The sequence below is a fragment of the Marmota marmota genome, unplaced genomic scaffold (assembly GCF_001458135.2).
Source record: "Marmota marmota marmota unplaced genomic scaffold, marMar, whole genome shotgun sequence".
NCBI classification, from domain to species: Eukaryota; Metazoa; Chordata; class Mammalia; order Rodentia; family Sciuridae; genus Marmota; species Marmota marmota.
Window position 1 is genome coordinate 18,127,773 of NW_025999913.1, and position 17,822 is coordinate 18,145,594.

Sequence of the window (17,822 nt, forward strand, 5' to 3'; positions counted from 1 at the left end):
AAGCATATCAGAAACCATGGTGACCATAAGACTAATTTATTTTACAATATAATGGAACAAGCCCCATGGAAATCACTTGTGGAGTATCTAGGAAGCTGGTGTAGCAAACTAGTTGGCATAATTAACTGCATGAACTATAGTTTCAGCAAAATAAGAACAGCATTTATACAGTGTGTAATAGTTTAGAAAGTCTTTTTTATTTATGTTATTCATTTACTCTACACATCAAAATGGCAGCCCATGAGAAAGTTATGAACTATAAGTTAGACTTCTGTTTTTAAAAAAACTATCTCAACTCTTGAACAAGAAGTTCTTTGTCAGTGTATCTGTCATCATTAAAATGGTTTTTATAAGTTCTATGAATGGCTTATGAAATTTCAATTTTGACTTGGATCACATCTGCAGAGATTTTTTTTTAATTCATAGGATTGAAGAATGCACTGCTAAAAAAAAAAAAGTTCAAAGAGAAAACAACAGGCAGAGGGAGAAGAGGACTTCAAAGGTAAGACCCAACATTTATTGTGTGTAAATGCAGAATCACCTTGCAGTGTGCATGCAGATTCAGAAGAGAGTTTCAAAGGGAACATGGGTTCTCTCTCTCTACTCATTTTGGCTTTGGACTTTATGTACTATACTAAAAATATGTATCTTAAAGGATTAAAGTAATTGATGATGGGATAATTACACATCATTACTCTTTTGTAAATTATGAAAGTGGCTACATATTCACTGACTTGGTATTAAAAAGCTCACAGTACAGAATCATGATCTCTACGACTATTCCAGAAAGATAAAGTGTCTCTGACATGATCCAATGGTAGAAGCCCATCTTGAGGTTTCAGGTCGTGCTGATGAGCTCCAGAAAGGCTGTCAGCAGGCAGCCCTGCCCCCCTGCCTCCCCGCGAGCCCCACCGAGTCCTCTAAGTGAGCTGACCTTTGGATCTGGGTCTGGATACGTGGTCTCAATGGCCTGTGTGCCTGCACCTTGTGTCTTGCAGCACTAGCCCTGTAGAAAAGTGGCTTTAATGAGAACTTCACTTTCATCTTCTCAGAATTACTTTGAGGAAGAGAAAAGCAGTAGGAAAAATTGAATGATATTTCAAAGTGAATAAACAGAAGGGAGCCTGTGCCTGCCCGGCCACACACTGACTCACAGCCGTGGGAAACACAGTCCATTTTGTACCTCCTTTTGTTGCCTCTCTTCCCTCAAGGAGGCCGGGAAGACAAACAAGCGATCTTAGAGCTTCATAGGGCAAAAGCATTTATTTCTGTTTTTATGGATATGGGATTTTTTAATGTGAAATAAAAGGTCACAGCATGCAGGGCTGTGGTTGTGGCTCAGCAGTAGAGCACTTGCCTAGCACATATAAGGCCCTGGGTTCAATCCTCAGCACCACATAAAAATAAATAAATGTATAATATATATATATAATGTTTTTAAAAAAAGGTAAGTAACTGCATGCATTGGACTGAAATTCAAATTCCCAGCAAAATGATGCTACTACATATTGGTACATGTAGCAATCACAATACCATATTCAAGCATTTGTTTGCCTAACTAAGACATCCCTAGAGGGATTCTTAGCATGGCATTATCTCCTGCTGCAATGCCTCTTTATGATGCCCCTTTTGCTGCCTCCATTGCTTCATGAGTGTGTCTCCTTCCAGCCCAATAGTCCACTGAAGGCCCCCTGTGCCTCGCCCACTTCATAACAGCTCTCTCACAAGTGCCTGGCACAGAGCTAACACTTTAAAAACACTGGGGAAAAGGAAAACCAGACATGAGGGACTACTCAGGATATTACCCACCCAGAAAATTCCAAAGTACCAGAGATTAAAGTGGTGAACAGGATAGAAAAGCCCCCTCCTCCCTCATGGGGCTTACAGTCCATCAGACCACAAACAAGCCACACCTGGAATATCAGGTGGCAACAAGTGGCAGGAAGCCAAACAAACCTGAACAAGGGGACAGAGCAATGGGTGTTGATATCAGACACACAGATTGTGGCGATGGTGGCGAGTCTCTTGGAAGAATGCAGGAGTCTCCTCTTCTTCCCTGGTCTCAGAGAGGCCAGAGGCATGCCATGATGCAGATAAGTGAATAGTCTCTTAATGTATAACCATGCATGCAGTGAGACAGTTGCTGTAGACAGATAACAGCAAAAAGAAAGCCAAGGAGGATCACCTAGAATGCATTTCATTCTGGGAGATGAAAACAACAGCTTCTCCAGAGATGACCCAAGGACCCACCCATTTGTTGCCTGGGCTCCGTCCGGTTGCCAGGCAGAGAGGGAGAGGATGCCACGAGTGTTTGCAGATGTGTACTAACATGGTGTGACTTAAATACAGTTCTAGAGGCATTTTTATTCTCCCCTCTACTCATGCTTTCTCTGAAGTGAGGAGCCCTCTGTGAGATCTGTCACTTAACAACACTCATATGCTTGACATGGCCATCTTGGCTGCCACTGCTGCAGCTGCTGAAATACACCCAGAACCCCGGCAAACTTACTGGGAAAGAAAACACTGACCAAACTACAAATCTGGCACCCCCTCCATTCCTGTCCTGATCCTAGTTTACTGAATATGATTTAATGGTTGCCAGCTTTGAAAGTGACTTTATGAAGTGACCTCCTGTATCCTTTTTATAACACGAGAGATGTCCGTCAACCAAGTAGCTTCCAAATATTTGTAATATTCTCTGGGACAAAAAAAAAAAAAAAGGTAGGGTCATGTCTGAGTCTGTCTGAGTCTGCTGAGATTTGGTAGGTCCACACCCTTCAAATGGCAGGTCCTTCTCCCTTGTCATATTTCAAACCTCATGTTCTTCCACAGGGTCGTTCTCCCCTGGAATTGAGTCCCAACTAGTTATAACTTGGCGAAGACATATTGATCCTCTCAGACCCCCAGACACTACTATTTTAGGTAACATGCATTATACTGAAGCAGTGTGTTAAGCACAAAGCACACATCCTATGTAGCAGGTTAGCAGGTAACGAACCCAACCAGTAACTTGCATTCTCCTTTAAACTGAAGCTTCCTACACACTAGAATTAAGAATCTGGGACTGATGACCAATCAGGGTACTAAGGGAGGTAGGAAGTCAATAAATACAGTTTTGTTTTGTTTTTTTCAACAAAAAGTAATTGACTCATTCTGTGTATTTGTAGCCAAAAAATCCTAGAAAACTACATCTGGAAGACATTAAAGGTCAATCAGATCCAACTGTCTTATTTTAAGGACTGTAAAACCACAGAGAGGTCATGAGCATGCCTGAGAGCCCGTGAGCAATCGTGGGCAGCTCAGAAATGAGCATTTGAGTCCAGCCTCTTGTCAAGAGTGGTCAGCACAAGACAGGCCAGGTTCTTGTTCATGCTGTGTGCTCCTGAAGGGAAAGTGGGGCTCGTGGAGAGTCCTGTCTGCCAGGTATGCAGCCGCACTGAAAATCCATTCTGAGGAGAGGTTCCGGCCCAGAAGCATTGGTTCTGTGATGTTAGCTGTACCATTTCTCGGGAGGTGGGACCAGGGAGTCTGCTAAAGCAGGAGCATTGGGCTGCTGTGCAGAGTGGCTGTGGGAGATGAGGATGGTCTGCCACATGGTCCAGCCCTGCACCAGCTCAGTCCTGAGGAAGAGCCACTCAGCACTGAGGAGAGCTCCCACTGCCACTGCGAGGGGCTTTTTGTTCCTGTGGTGCCTGCTCTGTTCCTTCCCACGTTAGTCTCTGGTGCTTTATAGAAAACCTGAAATATGTATACCTGGATGAGTGGCTCTCACTTTGCAAGTATGTGATGCAGCCCGTGCCCCTGCTTATTCTATTAATACCACCTTTCCTCTCCTGACTCACAGTGTGACCTTTAGCAAGGTGATTTTCCTATGCCTCAGTTTCCTCAGTGACAAAGCAGTTAGTAATACGACTCGCAACTCCCCACGTCTTGAAGGTGAGTTTAAAATGATGCTGCTTACATATCACTAGTAACAGGCTCTTATTAATCATCCTCATTGTCAAAGCACTAAATAGAAGGTACTGAAGAGCTCATCCTAGCACTTAAAATATGAAAAGTAAGCAACAGTCCTCTGACCCATCAAACTCTGGTGCACTAATGAGGCAAAGAACATTCTGAGATCTTGACTTGTTATGGGATGACAGCCTTGTGAATCTGTAAAGATTAGAACAGTCGTTCCTTTACCTCCTCTGCACTGTCCTCCTGGGTGATTTCCTTTGATGTCAGCTGTACCCAGAACAAGGAAGTGGCAGCGGCACTAAATGCCACTGTGACCAACAGTAAGGCAGATGAGGCACCTATCTGGCCACCACCAACGGGGCTGCTCACGTCATCTTTCTAAGATCAGGCCACATCTTTCTGACCTTGACTGCATTTCTTAACCAAAAGCGTCTGGGGCCAAGGGCACACATTTCCAAGATGTTGAGTGGGTTCACTTTGTGCCCCTGGGAAGGGACGACGTTAACTGTCCCAAGCTTGCCCCATGACTCTAGCCAGCCACACTGAGTGGCCACACACAGGCGCTAGATAGAATGACAGACGGTTGTCCTTATAGATAAGCATGCTAGTTGAGTTTTGATAATAAGTGGAAGAATTTAACATGTCTCTGTTGGCCTGCATTATAGCACAACAGAGGTTTCCCCTAAGAAAAATTGCCTTCTGTGTTCCCCCCACTTTATCGTAGGTAGACTATGTCCACACAAGGAAAGAAATCTAGAAGACCAATTGAAAAATGCAAACAAGCATTTCTTATTTCTAGCTGCACATCTATCTGCTTATGTAGAGATCAGAAAACCAAAGACAGGATAGCTGAGAATTCTCTGACTCACCAAAATTACTGCCCCTCAGTAATTACATTTTTAACTATGAATTATTAACCAAAATAAATGCCTCTCTCCAAGGGTATCAGTTAGTTCAAATTAAGTTGAAATTTCCATCTTAAAAAGATAGAGCCCCAAGCAGCCCGCCCACAGCATAGTTTCATTTAAAAACTCTGAATTCTTATTTATGCTGTAGACTTGGTTGGAAATCATAGAAGCCTGGATCTACTCTCTCCATTACACTCAAGCCACCCACATAGACAGATGTATCCACAAATAATGACTGAAGTACATAGTGTTAGAGTTAGTGAGGTGTAAATTATTGACCGTGCCATTTGTGATTAATAAAGCATGAAGCGTACGTTGTTCTGAAGCATTTTAATCAAGCTTCTGTACAGCCTGAAAATCAGGATGTCAGAGAAAGATGCATGCAATCTGAAGGTGAAATTCAAACTAGTAAGATGGTGCTAGTCTCCCATGTAGAGTCCATCCACAGGGGAACATGGTGGAATGTATGAGAGGACAGTCCAAGACAAATTCCATCTGTAGCAAGTGAGAGTGCCTGCTTCCTGCTCTAACAAGTAAGCCTGAAAACGCCTTGATTCCAAGCTATTAAAGATTCCTTGTCCAGGTAATGAAAATCTCATCTTCCTCATTGCCTTTTCTTATGTGTCCTGCGCTTAAGTTTTTGCATAATTTAGGGGCCCCTGCTGCAGTGCCTGGTTTCACTGATAGAGAACCTGTTCTAGCCATTGATTGCTGGGGGTAACTTTGCATTCAACAGAAAAGAAGAGCAGCTTACAAGGAAGACAGGTCTTCCAAAGTGTCTTTCCTCTTAAGAAAGGAGGGTGGTTCCGATAGAATGACATTATTCAGGCGAGTTCTCACCTTTAGTGTGTCTCCTGACCCCGAGCCCAGAGCCTGGGGGCTGATGCAGGTGGTGCTGTCCTTCCAGCTGGGAAGAATGACTTCTTGCAGCGGCAGCGGCTGTGGCTCCACACAGGTGCAGGCTGCTCCCGAGGGCGGCCACCAGCGCTACGGAGTCCGGTCCTACCTGCACCAGTTTTACGAAGACTGCACCGCCTCCATCTGGGAGTACGAGGATGACTTCCAGATCCAGAGGTCACCCAGCCCGTGGAGCTCTGTATTCTGGAAGGTAAGGAAGGAACGTGGGTTTCACTTGGCAACAGGGAGCGTCACACATGGTAAATACTGTGGCTGGGGGAATCGGGAGGTTCAGGGCCCCATGTGTGCCACACTCTAATGACACTAGATAGTTTCCTCCCCTTAGGGAAGGAGAATCTGGGCCCTGGGCCCAAAGAGGCCCCCAAGTGCAGTGCGACTGTGGCAGTTCACTGACTGAGAAACCACCATAGGCAAAGGACACCCTTCCAGCCCCCCTTACAGACTTGGGTCGTTTGACAAATTGCAGCAATTGTTTAAAAAGGATACAATTAGGTATTTAGAGAAAGCGAATTCTGAGACATGATACAGTGGTCAGAATACCTCTTCCTCACAGGAGGCTCTGGGGAGCCACATTAGACAACCCACACAGTCCTCCGCCACCTCCGCGGGCACCGACTGCGTGCTGAGAGGGTTCGAAGTACTGGAGATTAGAGTGAGGAACTGGACGAACCCCTGCCCTCAGGAAGTGATGGCCTGTCGTGGGAAACAACCAGGGACAGGAAAAGCCCGTGACAGATGTCAGGTAGTGACAAGGGCCGTAAAGGGAACCAGGATGAGCAGGGTGACGGAGGCCGGTGTGTAGTGCGTGGACAGCAGAACGCCTTTCAGAAGAGACGGAACCGGGCGGAGACCAGGGCGAGCCGAGGGAGCAGACCCAAGCTCATCAGGCTGAAGGTGTCCTGTGCTGGGAAACCGCAGGTCCCCAAGCCCTGACAGGAGGAGAGGTCCAGCCTGGCTGGAGTGGAGTGAGAGAAAGGACAGGCGGATCCAGGAAAACAGCAGCACACAGATCCATGTGGGGTCCGCAGATGACAGTGAAGCTTTGGGCTTTTACCTCCGCAAAGCGGGCAGCCCCCTGCAGGCGTGTGCAGCAGATGGCACAGTCTCACCAATATCAGAACAAGATCCTTCCGGCTGCCATATGGAAAATAGAGTATCAGTGGGCAAAGGTGAGCAGCCAGATTACCTCAGCCGTTGTAAAAGCTCCCTGGTGAGAATTGATGGCAGCTTAGACCAGGGTGGGCCGGTGGAAACGGTGACAGTCAGTCCAAGTTAGCACTAAGTTTGAGAGCAGGCTGTCAAGATGCTGATGGACTGGAAGTGGGGTGTGAGGGCCGCGAGTCGCGCACGACCCAGGACCTGCGTGGTAATGGTGTGTGGCTTACTAGGAGAGAAAACACCAGAGAGGTAATGGTGTGTGGAGCGGGCAGGGGGAACCAGGAGGTGCCTATTAGTTATCCAAGGAGAGATCCTAATGGCCATTTAAATACACCAAGCCACAGCTCATGGCTTTGGAGTTACTGACACAGAGTGCATAGAACACAGCCGAGATCACCTAGGAAGGGAACTGGACACAGAGAAGAGGGCACTGGGACAGCCTGATGTTTAGGAAAGGAAAAGAGGAGACATAAACTTGCAATTTCCTGGTGATATAGTATAACAAGCAGCAGTACAGTGTGGTGAGTGTCCGCATGGCCTCCTCCCCCAGACTACGGAAGTTCAAACCCCCGCTCTCCTCTCCCACAGCCCTGTGACTTTGGGCCTCCCAACAGTAACACTCGAAATACCCACCACAGAAACATTGTGAGAATTAAGCAAGATAATATTTACAAAGAGCTTAAAACAATGACTGATTCACACCCAATTATCATTTGCTAGACTAGTTACTTCTAGATGCTAATCTAGAACACTGAGTTCTTAAATGGAAATAAAACTGGAAATCTATTTAATACGTACACATTGGGTACCATAGTTGTTAACATGGTTTACCCAAGACTGGTGCTAATTCAGACTCATGCTATGGTCACATGCTCTGCATTAGAATTAGTCAAGTCAGCATCCTTGCCCTCTAGAAATAGCCCCTCCAATGAATTCTCCCTGGCCTGGACCAATGAAATACCCAGCCATGCTCACCATGTCTCATATTTCCTCAGATAAAACCAGGTGGTTGCATGGTTACTTTCTGCTCCTCTCTCCATCCCTATAGCTACAGAGGAGAGAGGGAGAGAGACCTATTGTGCCAATAGCTTTGTATCTACTGACATACAGGTTATCACAAGCATTCATGTACACCCGAAACAGGCCAAGTTCGTAGTCTCATAGTTATTTATGTTCCTGCAAAGTCCAAGTCCTAGATTCGTATCCTAATCATTAAACACTAGAAGCCTCACGTCAACCTGCATGACCTGAGGATTCACTGTCCTAGAGCCCTAATCTGTACCAAGGGAGTAAGCCAACTGTTCTTGAGCTGCTCCGCGGGAAGGCGAGTGAATTCACTTCGGTGTTTATGAAGTGCTCTGTGCCAATGCAGAGAAAGGTACCAGTCATGCACCTGTTTCTGTTATGTGCCTTTTCAGTGTTGTTGGGTTCTTTTTTCATTTCAAGTTGCATCTGTAGGCAGTTCAAGTGCTGGTGTCCCCTCTTGACCCTTCATGTTCCCTCACTGGGGCTGTGCTCGTAGTACCCCGACAGGGCTCCGTGCTTGAGCTCCCGAGCAACAGGCAGCATGAGGGGTTTCTCGAGGACACAGATTTCAGCAGGTCTGAGTCAGAGTGTTGTCCTATCATAGGATCTACATAACATCTCCCTCACAGTGCGACTCTTCCTTTCTTTCTAGACTACCTGGTGGGCTCTTAGATTATACAAGATGCATTCTTCACCTCCGAATAAGACTCAGCCCCTGACCTGAGGGAGCCCACGGTCAGGCAGGGGAAGTAGACATGGGCCCACACTGTTACCGTGTAATGTGCTAAATGCTCCTGTAGAAGCAGTCATGGCACTTCCTGGGAACACAGGGTTCAGGGAGCAGGGAGGAGTATGTATCTGTTCCAGCCTGGAGAAGTGGTCCCACCCACAAAGGGGCCCACCCATGTGCAAGCAGGAGAGGGGCAGCCCAGGAGGAAGAAGTACATATGCATTTCTGAGCTGGGAGAGGTGGTAGCATGATCCAGACTCTGCAGACAGTGTGGTCCAGGTGGAGTAAACATGTACAAGTTCAGGGAGAGGGTCACATATGAACCGAAAATGCACGCAATGAGCATATCACAGAAGTCTATGAAAGATGCGCAAGAAATCTTCCCCAGGACCTCTAGGCTTGAGGAAGGCAAGAAAATAATGAATTTGGGTTTTCCTGGGAGGGGAGGGAATATCTCACAACCTGGTATAAACACACACACACACACACACACACAGAATGTAGCACCCTCTGGGCCTTGGAATCCTAGGTTACATGGGCTGCAGCAGCTGCTGTGGTTTACCCAATGCCTATGGCTTCTTCCATCTTTAAAAGTCTACATGATGTGGTCCCATCTGTCCTCTGCCACTTGCTGCCGCCCAAGGATCAATCAGGTGGCAAGTTGTTCTGATCCTTGCATTTGACCTTGACGAAGGCTGTTGCCACTGGATTGTCTGTGCAGCACACAGCCCAGGATGCAGGCATTATCCAGTCTTCGCGCTCCCAACCATCCTCTCCTCACCTCAAGGTTAACCTTCCACCTTCTCCTCAGCCTGTCTCGGAAATTGTTCAGAGGGCACTCGACACCACGTGCCTCCTCCATAGCCTTACTAAGGTGGAGGTGGCTCTGTCCCCTCTCTTCCCGCCCTGGACCCCAGTTAAGCTCCTCCTCTCAGCTAATTCCTCTGAGCTACATCAGAATTTAAACTTAGATTTCTTTTCAAAGTTCTGGTGGATATTAAAGAGTTGGGTCAGGAGCTGTAGGAGACTATTCAGAGAAACCATGTGACATAGTTTTTGTTTTAAAAGACTTCTCAGATGACACTAGAAGGATGGTCAAGGTCAGCTTTGACTAGCAGTAGAGATGAGGCTGCTGCTGTGAACATCCAGGCCAGAGGTGATAATGGCTTCTGCCCTCAGAGTAGCCATGTGGAGGGGAGAGAGAAGGTTCATGAGATTTTTATGAGGTAAAATCAATATGAGGCGGACTCTGTTGGATGTGAATGTGAGGAAGTTCTCTGGGAGTGGGCAGAGGGGAGGAAGACAAAGAAATGGGAACAGGTTGGGCTTGAAGAACCTTTGGGACATTTTTCTATAACTCATGCTATTTGGAAACAGGGTATCAGAACTACATCTAGAAATGTGGTCTAGAGCTCAGGACAGCAATTCAGATGGACTTGGAGATTTGGAAGTCTTTGATAAGAAGTAGAAGCTAAAACCACAGCCTTAGACCAACCCTAGTGAGAACATATTGAAAAAGAGGTGGGGGTCAAGGGCGGAGCCCTGGGACGGCAGTAATGGGCAGAGGGCTGAAGCGAGTTGTTATGTGGAGGGCGTGTCAGAGGTGACTCCAGGGGAGGGTCTCAAGAGGGGCTAAGGGTGTAATATCAAAGGCTGGAGAACATTCAAGTGAGATGAGGAAAGAAAAGTCACATTGGCTTTGATAATCGGGAGGTCATCAGTGACCAGAGAGAAGGCGGTTCTGAGGTAAACATGGAGGACGAAGAATGGCAGTCAAGAGTAGGAATGACCCCAAGCCATGGGACGCGGGCTCCCGAATACACTGTGAAGACGGAAGCTATTGGATGTGCTTATAGTGTGCTGGAGGAAAAAAGTCTTGGGGTGGGGGCTGGGGGGAGACCCCAATGGCCAGGTGGAGGTGACGTGGGGACACCCCAATGGCCAGGTGGAGGTGACGTGGGGAGACCCCAATGGCCAGGTGGAGGGACCATGGAGAGACCCCAATGGCCAGGTGGAGGGACCGTGGGGAGACCCCAATGGCCAGGTGGAGGTGACGTGGGGACACCCCAATGGCCAGGTGGAGGGACCGTGGGGAGACCCCAATGGCCAGGTGGAGGGTGCTGGGAAGATGGTGCGAGGTCAGGCCCCAGGAGGAGCCTGACCATTGCCTGACCTTGGTACTTGCTTGGTAAAGCTCGGTGTCGAGCTGAGGCAAGTAGGACTTATGAGCTAGAATCTGCTCAGAGTGTGTGAGGGAGAAGTCGCAGCGGCCCTGGCTGAGGAAGGAGCGGAATCCAGTCTCTGCTCTCGGCTCGCTCTCCCTGCATAACCTCCAGCCCAGATGGCTCCTTCCATCCAGCTCCCTCCAGCACTACCCCTCCGCCGATGGCGCCTCCGCCTGCGGGTCCTCCCCCCAGCGGTCATCACTGCTCCTCTGACAGCAGCTGCGGCTCTGCCTCCTGGAGGAGCTGCGTCTGCAGACCTGTCTGCTCCGAGGAGCAACAGAGGGCCCTGGTGCAGACAGCAGCGGTCTAGAATCCCAGCCCTCTTCCCGACAGAGGATCTGGGTCTTCACACATCCTGCGCCCTACCTAGACAGACCAGAAGTCGCAGCCCAAACACCACCTCGCTACCCTCTGGGGTTTGTCACGGCCTGACAGGTCCTTGTCCCCGGCCACTAGGGTGGACCTCACTGCCCCACAGCCCTGCTGGGTTGGGGTGGGGTCTCCCCAGGAGCACCTCAGCTCCTCCACAAGGCCCTAAGCAGAGCCGCTTTGCCCCCGTGAACCCTCCAATAACCCCTGTGCTGCCATTGACTGTACTCTGTCGGTTTCACGGGACCCTCTTTCTCTTAGGTCCAGGTCCACTTCAACTGAGAGCTGCGTCCAGAAACAAGTCTTATGATATACTGAACAGAATCAGTCCCCAAAAGGTCACTCCCCCAAAGTCCTGTTCCTTCCATTACTCCAGCACAGCACGGGGGNNGGGGGGGGGGGGGGGGAGCTACTGGGCCTGCACGTCCCCTCATCACGCCCACAGTCCTCTCAGGGAAGTCCTGAAGCAAGTCCTCCTCATTCAGTGGTTGCCCTTTGTGCCTACCACGTCCAGCTCTCCCTGCCTGTCCGTGGGTTCCGAGTTCCTCTCTGGGCATGTTTCCTGGGGTCCTCAGGATCCTTGCAGTCACCTGTCCATCACATCCTCCCCTCCTTCTTCGGCTATTCTGAAGCAGTGGGTGAGTCACTTTTCCAGTTCCGACAGTGAGCAGAGCTGCCATCTGCAAGCCACAGTTTGCCTTTTCGCTTCAGGGTGACATTCCAAGAGTGGATTTTCATCTCATGCGCTGCTCCACTGGGGAGCGGGCTGCACTGAGAATCCGTCACCTGCCCCTGCTCCGTGTTGGGCGGTCTGGTGGTTGGAGTGGGGAATAGTTACTGAACGTCAGGCTGGGCCGGGAACTCCGGGAGACGAGGCAGAGGCAGACAGATGGAGGGCGCTGGCTCACACACTCGTCAGAAGCTCAGAAACTCAGATGGAGGCTTTCCTGACGCCCACCATGTCTGAGGATGAGTGCCAGTTCTTGAGGAGGAAGGCAATTTAGTCATACAGGAAGCGTGGCTCCATGGGTATTTAAGTTCACTTAGTCGGTACATTCAGAATTTTCCAAAGTGAGTCGTTTTCCAAAAGTTATGAATACTGTTTAGACTCCAAAGGTAAATTTACTTGCCACTATTTTTAGAAAGTAATCCAAGGTGTCATGCTTTTCAGCCATTTTTTTTCCTGCAGTACTTACATCTTATGTAGAGCAGGTTTTGTTTTTTTAGTAGACATCATATTGACTCTTTTTTTTTTTTAGTTTCTTCACAAAATTACATTAAACGACATGTGCCCATATATAGGTAGCTGAAACTCTTTTGAAATAAAAGTAATAGTAAAGGAATATGCAAAATAATAATTAGTGAAGTAATAGAGAGAGAAGAGATGGGGGAATCACATAGACCGGATTAGAATATGATCCAACCACCTGCTACCCATGAGATCTGGAACTCTGCTTCTTAGACCCTGTGACCCTCTATTTCTAAAATAAGTGAAACAGGAATGAAAGTTCTCCTAACATGCTTATAAAGATTAAATGAAAATATATCTAGCACTATGCCTGGGCCACAACAGACAGTCCTCCTTTCCCCTGCTTAATGGGTTATGAATATATTTTCCTTCTGTTAGGCAAATCTCCTTCATCAGTGCATCATCCCTAAAATTTAGTACACCAATACACACACTTTAAATACTCAAGAGTGAATGATATTATTTGGTTCTTTATCCAACCTTGTTATTCTAACTAAAAGCAATAAGGAACAGGAGAAAATGAAAATTTTTGCTTGAAAAATTGTGTAACTGTTAACAATTCCTTGTTCCAAGAGTAATGTTAACTATTCCTTAGTCTAAACACTAAGCAATTGTTCTAATACCAGTATCCATGCAAAATAATGATTTTACAAGGAGTGTATTTCCAAATAATGGTGATTTGTCACAATTTATTACTTAACCAGATGCAAAGCTAAGTGCACATTTAACTCACAACCTGTGAGGCAGGTACTCTTATCATTTGTCCCTGTGTCAGTGGGAAAATTAAAGATGAGAGAAGTGACTCTCCCTCTGTGGTCCCAGCACTAGGTGGCATTGCTAGAACCAAACACATGACTCCAGCCACCAAACGGTAAGTCACGCTCCATCTCCAGTGCTGCCTTCCACAGAACTTAGTGCAGTTCAAGCTCCATCTGCTACTCTGAACACTTACTAGCTGCTGCAGCTCAGGTAGCTACAGGAGGATAGAAAAAGCCCTGGGCTGTGCTGGGCTGGGGGTCAGCCCCATGGTTTCCCTGCCCTGCCCCTGAAGCTTGGGACCCACTCATCTTTGGCCCAGCGACCCACCCTGTGTGGCTACATGTCCTTTCCTATAAGCTAACAGGTATGTTTCCTGCCCTACTTGCTGGGAAAAGGCTCAGGAGGTGGTAAGGATCGACAGCGTGCTCTAGCCCAAACCACCAGGAACATATCTCTGGGCTGAACAAGTTGGGGACCCAGTGAGAGTGTGAGAAGATGAATTATTATAGGCTTTGGTTGGGTGATTGGAGAAGGGTAGGAAGAAGTGGAAGAGGGTCAGGGAGAGTCTACAGCTGGATGTTTAATAAATCTTATCTCTAGGGAAGGAAGATGATAGTGAGGCCAAAGCAAGGAGCAGCCCTGGCCACATGGTCAGACTGGCCAGAGGAGTGGAGGTTGGGCCTTAGTGGCTGGCACCATGACCTTGGTTGGGTCTGAGCTGAGCCTCGGCTGTGAAGTGGGCTTGTCCTGCCTCACTCCCTCACAGCCACAGGAGGAGCTCGTCGGAGCCCGTGTTCCGGGAGACTGTGCCCGACAGAGCCTGGCCTCGCTGTGAGCCGGCAGCCAGCTCCTGACTGCCCAGCGTGCGGAAGAGTCGGGCCAGCTCCTGCTCCTCTCTTCCCTGAAAGAGGGTTGTGCCATCTGCTGGGGCAGGCGCCGTCCCCACAGGAGACCACCAGATGCAGCCTGCACTTTTAGGTTGACATTCAACCCAGAGAGGTCTTCTTTCCCCTTGGTTTTTAGGTAGAAAATCAAGTCGACTTTTCACGTGGCTGTGGCCTGACTGGGAAGACTCCCTTCTCTCCAGAAACCCCACAGGCCGCCCTTGCTGCTCAGGGTGGAGCCGAAGCCCTTGCTCACTCATCTCGCTTCTGTTCTCTCTCCAGGTCGGACTCATCTCGGGCACAGTCTTCGTGATTCTCGGACTGACTGTTCTGGCAGTGGGCTTTCTTGTGCCCCCCAAGATCGAGGCGTTTGGCGAAGCCGACTTTGTGGTGGTCGACCGGCACGCCGTGCAGTTCAACGGCGCCCTCGACCTGTGCAAGCTGGCAGGGGCCGTGCTCTTCTGCATCGGGGGCACGTCCATGGCAGGGTGCCTGCTCATGTCGGTGTTCGCGAAAAGCTACTCCAAAGAAGAAAAATTGCTTCAGCAAAAGTTTAAAGAGCGAATTGCCGACCTCAAGGCCCACACCCAACCCGTCACCAAGGCACCGGGCCCAGGGGAAACCAAGATTCCAGTCACTTTGTCCAGGGTTCAAAATGTCCAGCCTCTCTCCGCAACCTGACACCCTCCCCGCCCTTCCCCCTCTCTGATTCGCACACATGGTTCAGAGGCGTTGGCCAGCTTCCCGGGTGAAGGATGGGCGCTGACAACCAGGGCGTGTTTGGCTGGGGGCAGCTGGCCTAGTGCAGAGCTCACACTTGCTCAGCTCAGGTGACGCTCGCGAAGGTAGCAGCCACGTGTTAGCCAATGCATAGGCACCCAGCTGCATAGGACGGGTGCTCTGAGTCCCCACCAGGAGCCCCTCCGCAGTTCCTCTCCGATATTGTGGCTTTGTGTTCCTTTCCGCGTCATTTGACCAGCCGCCCATGAGTGACTTGGTCCATTTTACTTTCCGACACTGGTTTTCCAACCCTGCGTGGTGCTGTCTTCCACCCTGTGTCACTGTGTGCAAGAGGTTGTCCTGTGTGCTCGTAGAAATGCGGAGTTCCCGGACTTGGATCCAAACACTAGTCTTTTAACTATATCTCAACATGAAGTTCCTGAGATCGGTTATAAATTCATTAGTGTTCTGCATAAATCTTTTTGTTTTCTCCACTTTTTTTTTCATTTCAAAAGCTAAAATTGCCAACTTTAGAATCTTGGTGAAAAAAATTAATATGAGGAGTATCTAAAAGCAATGTTCAAAGGCACAGAATTAGAGGCCAGGAAACCTGAGTTCCTGCTCCTCCCTCGCTGTGCGACTGTGCAGAAAGTAATTAGCTCCCTCAGCCTCAGTCTCCCCGTCTGCACAGTGGGCTCTATGGGCCTCCCCTGCTCAAATGTCTTTTGAGATTCTCTTTTTGCCATGTGTCATTGAGTGTCTCCCCCAAGAATGTTAATGTGGTTCTGTGGCTCTCACCATGGTGGGACTTTTTCAGAACTGAACTCCTGGAAGGCCACCGAGTCTGCCAGCTTCTCACTACCTACCTTAAATATCCACCCCAGCAACTTATAGCACGCTGTCATATTTTTATAAAGATAAAAGTAAGCCATCCTCAAATAAGAAGCCCCTGGGCGGATAGTAACCTTAAAGGGGGGTTTTGTTCTCAAATAAGATGTGTCGTTCCCCAGCAAGATGTCCTCTTTATCCCTTGCACTTAATCTGTGGATTTGAATTAGATGGAGGAAAACAGAGGTGTGACCTTGGTACTCTCTCAGACTCTGGGCCGCTCCCCTCCCCCTTCACTGGATAAATAAAATACGTGAACCAGACAAACCCGAACTGCACGGTCATTCCTTCAGCCTGGCCATTTTCTCTCCTGCATGTAGTTTTCCATTTTGAGGGGGAATCAGCTCTGACTGTCTCTGGCTACATGGAAGAATAAAGGAAGCCGTTAGTGCTCGTGGTGCCCTGTTCATTTTGTACAGTGCAGCCTCAGACACGGGGCAAGTCAGCATCCTTGGCCAGACAGGAGAAGTCGTTCTGGTTGCTTCAGGTGCTCGACTTCCTGTGGAAATCCCTTAATTGCACTCGTGAAGCTGTGTGCAAGCCCCATGCATCTGTGCAAGATGAGCACCATCACCCAGCGCCCCCCCACCTGCTCGCCTCTGTCTTGAAGACCAGTGAATCTCAGAGAATGAGTCTTGACTCTAAAGCCTTCAGACTGAACAGTAGCAGCTGGAGGGACTTGGGCATGTTTGGGTACAGGCGCCATGGCAGCCCTCGGAGCCCCTGTGCTCCTCCCAGAAGCCCCCAGGAAGCCAGGACCCACAAGTCTGTGCCAGTCTGAAGGAGTGACTCGGCACTGTCTGGCGAGTAGCCCCGGCTCTGTGGGAGTGGGAGCCTGCAGGCACCCTTCCAGCCCCGGGGGAGAATGGAAGCCACTGCAGCTAGCACAGGAAGGACGGCATTAGGAAGCAGTTGGATGGTTGGAGAGAACAGGGGCCATATGCAACCAGAGAGTGAGAATCAACACACCGCTAAGCTCGTCTGGCCTGGACGGGGCAGGCGGCGTCAGGGAACTGGCAAAGTGGAAGGGCTGTACAGACTTGGTTCCGGCCTGACTGCTGGCACCTGGAGACCTGCATGACCTACTGAAGAGCCTCTGAATGAGACCCGCAGCTCGCAGACGCACACACACCTGGACTGATAGAAGCCTAGGTAACGGGTCCCGGCTGAAGACCCCCAGGCAACACTGCCCACTGGTCCAGCACCACCCTTTGCTGGGGCTCTCTCAGGTGGTGGACCAGCCTACGGGCTCCCAGGGCAAAGCGCCATGCCCTGTGGTGGCTCCATGAGGCTGGACTCTCATCCTCACAGAGAACCTGCCTTTGTACCCTCCCACCTGACGGACCCACTCGCCCACTCCACCCCAGCCCTGCATTGTTCAGTCAATCGTATTGCTCCTGTCTCCTCCCTGGTTCTCTTCCAGAGCCACATTTCCATGTGTTCTTCATGTCTTCCATTTGTCCACCTATTAAATGGAGCGTCCCCCCCACTATGGCCAAGTTTAAAAAAACTACGTTACACATTCTGGAACTTCATTGACCTCACTCACTGCACACAGGCCCCCCGGCCAGAGGACTGAGGTCAGGAGGGGTGTTCTGGCACACTGAAGCACCCTGTCTCCCAGTGGACTCCACTTCGAGGCCGTGTCCCAGCAGTAATGACCTGACCCTCCTCTAGACAGCTGCCAAGGCCCAAGGCCACACCAGGAAGTGATGGCATGGGAAGAACTGAAGTGTGAGGAGTGGGGACCCTTGGAGGTATTCCATACCTATGAAGCCCCCCTAATCCCCACAAAGCTCGGTGGGGTCTCAACTGTTAGCATTGTCTGTTCTTTAGGGGAGGAATTAGCAAGCGAGGAGACCCATCCAAGGACAACCTGCGAATAACGGAGGCGAGATCTGAACCAGGAGGCAGCTCAGAAAGCTGACTTCGGCGTGCAGAAGGGCTGCCTCTCCCCTGCCATTCCTGACATCATTCTTCCCCTCTCCCTCCAACACACACACACACACACACACACACACACACACA

At 49.2% G+C, this 17,822-nt stretch overlaps 1 protein-coding gene across 3 annotated transcripts; it reads left to right on the plus strand.

Annotated features, from left to right (window-relative positions):
- The first annotated feature begins 421 nt into the window (after nt 1-421).
- Nrsn1 (neurensin 1) lies at nt 422-16,061 on the plus strand. Of its 3 annotated transcripts, XM_048799858.1 has the most exons (5): nt 451-502; nt 3,845-3,936; nt 5,317-5,451; nt 5,776-5,976; nt 14,469-16,061. In XM_048799858.1, the coding sequence occupies exons 4-5, from the start codon at nt 5,785-5,787 to the stop codon at nt 14,865-14,867; spliced, it is 591 nt and encodes a 196-aa protein (XP_048655815.1). In that variant the 5' UTR covers nt 451-502; nt 3,845-3,936; nt 5,317-5,451; nt 5,776-5,784; the 3' UTR covers nt 14,868-16,061. The 3 variants fall into 3 exon arrangements, with proteins under 3 accessions (XP_015349689.1, XP_048655815.1, XP_048655816.1); XM_048799859.1 differs by lacking the exon at nt 5,317-5,451 and having other exon boundaries at nt 454-502; XM_015494203.2 differs by lacking the exons at nt 3,845-3,936; nt 5,317-5,451 and having other exon boundaries at nt 422-502.
- The last annotated feature ends 1,761 nt before the right edge of the window (nt 16,062-17,822 follow it).